This window comes from Octopus bimaculoides, chromosome 8, assembly GCF_001194135.2.
Source record: "Octopus bimaculoides isolate UCB-OBI-ISO-001 chromosome 8, ASM119413v2, whole genome shotgun sequence".
NCBI classification, from domain to species: domain Eukaryota; kingdom Metazoa; phylum Mollusca; class Cephalopoda; order Octopoda; family Octopodidae; genus Octopus; species Octopus bimaculoides.
Genome location: NC_068988.1, coordinates 9,769,679 through 9,777,374, shown reverse-complemented (window position 1 = coordinate 9,777,374; position 7,696 = coordinate 9,769,679). Strand labels below are relative to the sequence as shown.

Genomic DNA, 7,696 nt, shown 5'->3' with positions numbered 1-7,696 from the left:
GCCTGAAATCTTTTGGGAAGAGGGACAGTCAATCAGATCAACCCTAGTACACAACTGGTACTTAATTTATCGACTCTGAAAGGATGAAAGGCAAAGTTGACCTTGGCGGAATTTGAACTGAAAATGTCAAGCAAGACAGACAAAATACTGCTAAACATTTTGCCTGGCTAATGTTTCCGCCAGCTTGCAGCCTCCGAAAATAATGAATTTTGCAAAAAAGGCTGCTGTTTGGAACATAAATTAGCGTGAAATTATGATAAAAGATTTCAATTCAAATCACTTTATATTAGGAAGTTTGTATCACCAAACTAAGGGCTATCTCAGGCAGGTTGGTATCAAAATGGTTAATTTTACTAATGTGCAATGCTTTTATAATTGATCTAGATTAAAACCTTCCTTAAAGATTTTAATTAATTCATGTTCCAGATGCTAGATTAGTAATGATAATTATTTTACTAAATTCTTTTTTATCTTCAAAATTGATGGCAACAAAGGCAACATATTTCTGATGAAAAATGCTGACAAAATGATCAAGCTGTATTAGAATGATCAAGTTCATGAAATGTAAATTTTTCAAAACAAAAATTCTTTAAATAAATATTACCATGCTGACTTCAGAAACAAAGAGGTTGGTAAGGAATGCATTCGATGAAGTTTGGACCAAGTGTATCAGATCCACACTAAAAGTGTCACGATTTTTCTCCAAGAATCCTAAAATTAAAAATAAAATTAAGAAAAACCATAAGCAATTAAAACAAACGAAAACAATAATAATTTGTTATTTACAAACGAGAAATTTTAGGGTTCTACAAATTCAGACAATTCCAGGATTTGTTGTGGGTACTGTTTTAAAAGTGATTGTGCTTAAATATCATCAACTGCACCATGAACTGAAGATGTTAATTATCGTTAGGTTTTTACATCTTTTACCACAAGAGAGAATTCTTTTTTTATGGTAGCTGCAGATAAAATATGTCAAAAATATATTTTAACTAACCTAATACTCTTTTACTTGTTTCAGTCATTTGACTGCGGCCATGCTGGAGCACCGCCTTTAGTCGAGCAAATCGACTCCCAGGACTTATTCTCTGGAAGCCGAGTACTTATTCTATCTAGAATTTCTGTCTACCAAATCCACTTACAAAGTTTAGGCCAATTTGAATCTATAACAGAAGACCCAAGGTGTCACAAAGTGGAACTAAACTCAGAAACATATGGCTAGAGCGTAAACTTCTTAGCCATGCAGCCAAGTGCAATTGTGAAAGATTAGCAAAGACAGTAATAATGCTGCTAATAAAACAATAAAACTTACCTCTGGTATCATAAAAGACGACTCCTGCAAAGTGGTTAAGACCAAACACCATACTGATTTCTGATTTGGCTCGTAGATAGTTGCTGTTGTTGCCATGTTGTTGGTGGAGTTTACTCAACAGAGTCGAGTCTGTTCCCTGAAGAAACAAACAGAAATAAATTGTAAAGAAAATAAGGTCTGAAAGTTCATGTAGCATATGGTACCTAGTTTGTAGGATTCAAATAAAGGAAACAGGGTGCATTACCTGTTTGAGACTGCTCTTAGTTCTATGATATGAACTTTTGGTTTCAGTGTGATCAAATTTAAACCTTGCGTCAAAATTTCATATTAATTTATGTTCCAAATACTAGCTTAATAATGACAGTAATTTTACTAAATTCTTCATTCTTTGCAAAATTAATTAAACAAAGGCAGAATATTTCAACAAAAATTTGATAACAAAAGGGTTAGAGTGATATAATTTAAAACCCAGAATCAAAATTTTATGTTTATGTTTTAGAAACCAATTTAAAAATGACAAAATTATTTTACTAAATTCTTTATTTTCAATGTTAATTGAAACAATGACAGAATATAAAAATATGGTAATAAAAATGACAGGGGAGAAAGTAATTAACTTTAGCTGGCAGCAACCAATGTTTCACATTAACCCATTACCTACCATAATTCTATTAACTGGAATTTTTTAAATGAAACTTTGATTTCTAGCATAAAACAGTCTTAGAAACACGCTGGAATGATCAAAATAACATTTTAAATAGAAATAAGCGAGATATTGGGTGAAAAATTAGCAAACCTCATTTGAATATCAGAGAAATATACCTAGTAGATATAGCAAAAAGGTTAGATATGTGTAAATATTGATAGATAATTACAAAATTTGTAATTTTTAAGTGATCTCATATGAGATCACTGGTAGGTAATGGCTTAATGTTTTAATTATCCAATGAGCAAGGTACTTTGCAGTCACTCAAGCTGCTAGGAATAGCAGTCAAATCTTTTAGGATCACTCCCTGGTATCTTCAAAGAATGATAAAAACACACTAGAAAAATGAGTCTTAGATTTACTAAAATACAGGATAAGCACAGAGATGCAGTCTTCTCTCTCTGTCTTTTCTATAACTACTCTTGTGGTTGCTGTTCCCCAGAAATGGCTGATCTCATGCCCCCATCATTCAATCATCATTCATAACCCACTTGTCTTAGCCCTTCAGTAATCACTTTTCCAAGTCTTTTCTCACCCCAGGATGTCTGCCCTTTCGAAATTCCTCTCTGCTCATCTTTTGACCTGGGAAACTTTTAAAACAAAACAATTACAGACATCAAGCACACTAGTCATGCAGGGTATGTGAAGGTCACAGGCCTACCCCTTCCACTCGTCAACAACTATAAAAAAAAAACAAAGCGAAAGGGCATCTGTTGCTCTTACCAGTCACTACTGGTGATATCTATTACATTTTTAGCAAAGCAAGTCCATAAGTGATGTTCTTTTAGGACAAATACTGCAGTAACTTGGCCTATTGACTGTGTATATACAATATACATATATGCTTGCATTTGCTTTGCTTTATACTCTTGCTTGATGAGGCTAGGATCATCCTACGTTAGTGGTCCCAGAGACATCATCATGCATAGAGCTAACCAGGTCAACCAGTGCTCTCCATCGCTAGCATCCCTTTACCAGCCCCTCTATATCCTCCAAGGTGATGTTGAGCCTCTGGAGATTTTCCTCAATCACATCCAGCTATCTGGTGCAGGGCCTCCCATGTGGCCCCCTTCTAGCCTACAGCTGCTACAACGAATGAGAGTAAAGCCCTAGTAGGTATGATACCTATATATCTATTTTCATCAAATACTAGCTCAATAGTGTATACTTGATTTTTTATTCAGTTGGGCAGCTATTTGCAACATCAGTAAATGTTTTATTCATTCCTTCCTATATCAGAGACAATGAATTCATGCCTGAGCATGAAAAAGGCTAAAACAGCTGAGGTGAATCTGGTGTTCTTGCTAGCTGCTTGCCAAAGTTATTCTTCATCTCCCTCTGATATTTATTGCTTTTAACACATCAAAGTCATAAGAGATGTTATTTCAGGACAAATACTGCAATAACTTGGCCTATTGAATTTGTATATACATTAAATATGATACATAAATTGTCATTTAAATTAAACAGCTCCTCAATTATGTACATCAGGTTTTTTTTTAACATTAATCAATTAACTATTTGATGAAGTACAGGGCTGACTTGGGACTAAAGAACATGATTAATGTCTTATCATCTTACCTTGGGAAATTTACTTTCTTCATCAATCAAAGAGATTATGTTCATTGGTTTCGCAGCAATCAAATCAAGAGCATCCTGGTTATCAACAAATTCAATATGCTGCCAGTTGATGCCTTCACTATTGTATTCTTCCTGGAAATTAAAAAATGGATATATTTTTCAAAACAACTGTTATTACTAAGGCAGTCATCATCATCATCATTATCATCGTCGTTTAACGTCTGCTTTCCATGCTAGCATGGGTTGTTTATTAATTAATGGAGTTGAAATATTTATGCCTTGTTTTTTTTTTTACAAATGGAGTTAAAATCAACATCATCATCATTATCATCGTTTAACATCCACTTTCCATGCTGGCATGGGTTGGATGGTTTGACTGAGAGCTGGTAATCCGGGAGGCTGCATTAGGACGCCCTTCCTAAAGCCAACCACTTTACAGAGTGTACTTGGTGCTTTTTATGTGGTACCAGCAAGGATTTTTTGTATGCGATGCCAGCACGACTGCTCTTTACATGGCACAATGAAAACAGAACTTCAACTCCGAGTATAGTGTAGAAATTAAACCATCACATCCAAGCAATGTAGTTGCTGTAAATGGAATAAACAGACATTAAAATGGTATTTACCTGTTCCAACTTGAAGATATGCTGCACAAAAAACTGTTGGAGATTTTCATTGGCATAGTTGATACACATCTGTTCAAAGCTGAAATAAAAAGCAAAAAATTAATGATATTTAACTTAATTAGTTAGCAAATTTCTGTCCACCATTTTTAATTTAACAATTATCATAAAAAAGCTTAGAGAAGGTTTCTATTTGACTGTTTGACCTGCTATAAATAGCAAATAAACTAAACATTCCATTTATCACACTCTATAGTGCGTTAAAGGGTGTCTGCTCCATCTGGGCTGACTTGGTATGAAACAACAAGAACAATATCTTAATACATACATATATATATATATATATATATATATATATATATATATCATTTAATATTCACAGAATTTCAAAAGAAAAGCTACTAATAGTTTCAAGATGTAGAGATACAATAATTTGGCAGATTTATATAACATGTTTTGTATCTTGAAGCAATTCTTCAGACTAAAGTACAGAATATGATTGGTCTTACTTGGAAAAAGAAAAGAAAAGAAAGGATTCTGGTCTATGAAAAAGCATGAGAATAGACAAGAAGGTGAATGCAAAAGTCGGAATGGAAATGAGAATTTATAAGCTTGAGAGAATGTAGAATAATTCTTGTTTTGGAATGGTGAGCCTTGAAGTAGATAAAGCTATAAATAACAGTGTAAAAATATTGGTTTGAAAACTTTTGGATAGAAATAGTCAAAGGATGCCAGTGGAACTTGAACCTGCATCTTCAGTAGACATGACAGGTGTTTACCATATTTGTATGTAAGTATATCTTAATCAGTGATACAAATGGAAAGGTACATAGAGTTTTGGGGTGTCTAATCTAGCAACTTACTGTGTTACTATTTCCTCAGCAAACTCCCAGTTCCTAAAACTATATTTCATTTTATCAACAGGGTCTGGTCTTCAATTCCATCAACCATTTCTCTTGGCAGAAAACTGTGTCAATTTTTTAGAGGTACTTTTAAGAATTACCATCAAGTATTTGTCTCCATCAAAGATATAAAAAGAAAAATACTACAGAGATGAATACTTGAAAGGTACCTTAAATATAATAGCATTCAGCACAATAGGTTAGAAGATCATACAAAGTTAGAGTAAGGACTCTGGGTTCAATCTTTGGAGTAGCTTAGGAACATCAACTTGAATGCACTTGGAGAGAATGCTAACCAAAACACTGAGGTCAGGTAGGTTAAATACAGGATGTCCCAAAAGTTACAAAGCACATCTTTACTCCAACTGGAAAAAGGAGAGGGTAGTGGTGATGGGGTATAAGGGAGTATTGCAGATTATAAATATTTCACTGAATTAACTCTTTCATTTGCAAATCTGATCTTAGTTTCCACATTTCTATTGATTATTCTCTGGGAATTGATTCACATTAAAATGGCTATTGGAACACTGTTGTTCATTTCTGTTGAACAATTAGTATAACAGCTGCTTTAGATTTAGTAATTAAATGCAATCAATAATTCATTTATCAATTAGTTCTGTAGTTTAATTATTAAATGATGGTAAAACAAAGTAAGGTCATAAAGAGATACTGCAATAACATTAAATAACATTATTAAATGACAGTAAATTTAAAAGGAGATATTTTTCACACTACATATATATATATATATGTTATATTCTGTTAGGAATGTGGTAAAGTACAGTATAAAGCGCATCCACCTTCAGAATTACACAGTACTATCGGTAGTATTATTATATATTTCCAAGTTTAAGCTTGGGCATTCGTCACATGTGAATGTAAAATTGAAGAAATTGGAGTCAAGAAGGAGTATAGTTGAACATTTATTTATAATTTGCTACAATTGTTTTGACACAACGTAGTTCTACAAGAATACATATATTTGATTATGCAACTGTTTGTTTGCATAATGAGATCTAGTTGTATTTCCTCAGATGATATACGAGTGTTGTCTCCATTGGTTTAAAATCATTGACTTCAAGGCCAACACCTCTGTTTGTCATGGCTTGAATTTAGTAGCGGCAAATGGCATGGGTCTATCAGCTACTACTAAATTCAAATCATGATGAACAGAGAAGACAGCCTTGAAATCGACAATTTTAAACTAACAGAGACAACACTTGAACATCGCCTGAGGAAACACAACTAGATCTCATTATGCAAACAAACAGTTGCATAATCAAATACATATGTGTGTATGTATGTGTGGTTGTTACAGTCACTTTGTTTTGATATCACATGTTCGTTGTAAATGAGCATCATTATCATATAAGCAGTATCCTTTGTTTCCACTCTTCCATGATAAAAAGTTTTCCCTAGACAAATATTACCTTATATGGAAACAGGTAAGGCTTCACAACAGAAAGGGAATCTGGCTGTAGAAACCCTGCCTCAACAAATTCCATCTAACCCATGCAACCATGGAAAAGTGGATGTTAAACCAATTATGATGGTAAATACACCCAAATATATTCACTCATATACATAATCTTTGAGACTGTTCTTTTCTTTTTAATCCTTTAGTATTGTTTTGAATTAATCATGCATTATCTTGTAGCTTCAAGATATTGAGCACCATTCGAGCGTGATCGTTACCAACGTCGCCTTCCTGGCACTTGTGCTGGTGGCACATGAAAAAACATTCAAATCGAGATCGTTGCCAGTGCCGGTGGCACGTAAAATACACCATTTCGAGCCAGTACCACGTGACTGGCTCCTGTACTGGTGGCACGTAAAAGCACCCACTACACTCTCAGAGTGGTTGGCGTTAGGAAGGGCATCCAGCTGTAGACACTCTGCCAAATCAGATTGGAGCCTGGTGTAGCCACCTGGTTCACCAGTCCCCAGTCAAATCGTCCAATCCATGCTAGCATGGAAAGCGGACATTAAACGATGATGATGATGATGATGAATGATATTGTAGGGTAGGTGTAAGAGACCAGATCTGGCTGGTTTGAGCATAAAATGCATAGAATTTCTGGGTGTAATATGATTGGTTTAAATGTTGAAGGGTTAAAACAACAGAACGTCAAGTAAACATTGTCCTTACCTATTATGATCAAAGTTCTCAAATCCAAATATATCCAAGACCCCAATACTAGTTCTGTAATGACTTGGTGAAATTTTCGGTTTGTAAATGGCCTCGTTTATTTTATCTACGATCCAAACAAACATGCGGCCATAGATGCCTTTCACAAAGGCATCTCTGACATCAACAGAGGAAGCTGTACCCATTGTAGATGTGACGCTGTCACCACGGGTGAAGATAGTACGAGTGGTCAGGGCATCGATGAGAGATTGTGCGTCCACCTGAATAACAAAATAAAAAAAACAACAATAAATGAAGATGTTCTTATGTATAAATATCCCTTTCTAGTCTAGGGTAATAGGGGTGGGTGACTAGTTGATGTAATTAACCCTTGTGCTCAATTAGTAATTACCTCATTAATTCTGAAAGGGTGAAAGGTAAAGT

General features: G+C 34.5%; 1 protein-coding gene across 1 annotated transcript in view; it reads right to left on the bottom strand.

Moving 5' to 3' along the window:
- Nucleotides 1-7,696, bottom strand: part of LOC106880717 (myosin-VIIa) — a 107,550-nt gene that overhangs the window by 43,937 nt on the left and 55,917 nt on the right. The window contains exons 10-14 of the mRNA XM_052969897.1: nt 7,274-7,533; nt 4,226-4,304; nt 3,600-3,731; nt 1,313-1,448; nt 605-711 (exon numbers count right to left, since the gene is read on the bottom strand). Of these exons, the coding sequence (XP_052825857.1) occupies nt 605-711; nt 1,313-1,448; nt 3,600-3,731; nt 4,226-4,304; nt 7,274-7,533 (714 nt within the window). The remainder of the gene's footprint in view (nt 1-604; nt 712-1,312; nt 1,449-3,599; nt 3,732-4,225; nt 4,305-7,273; nt 7,534-7,696) is intronic.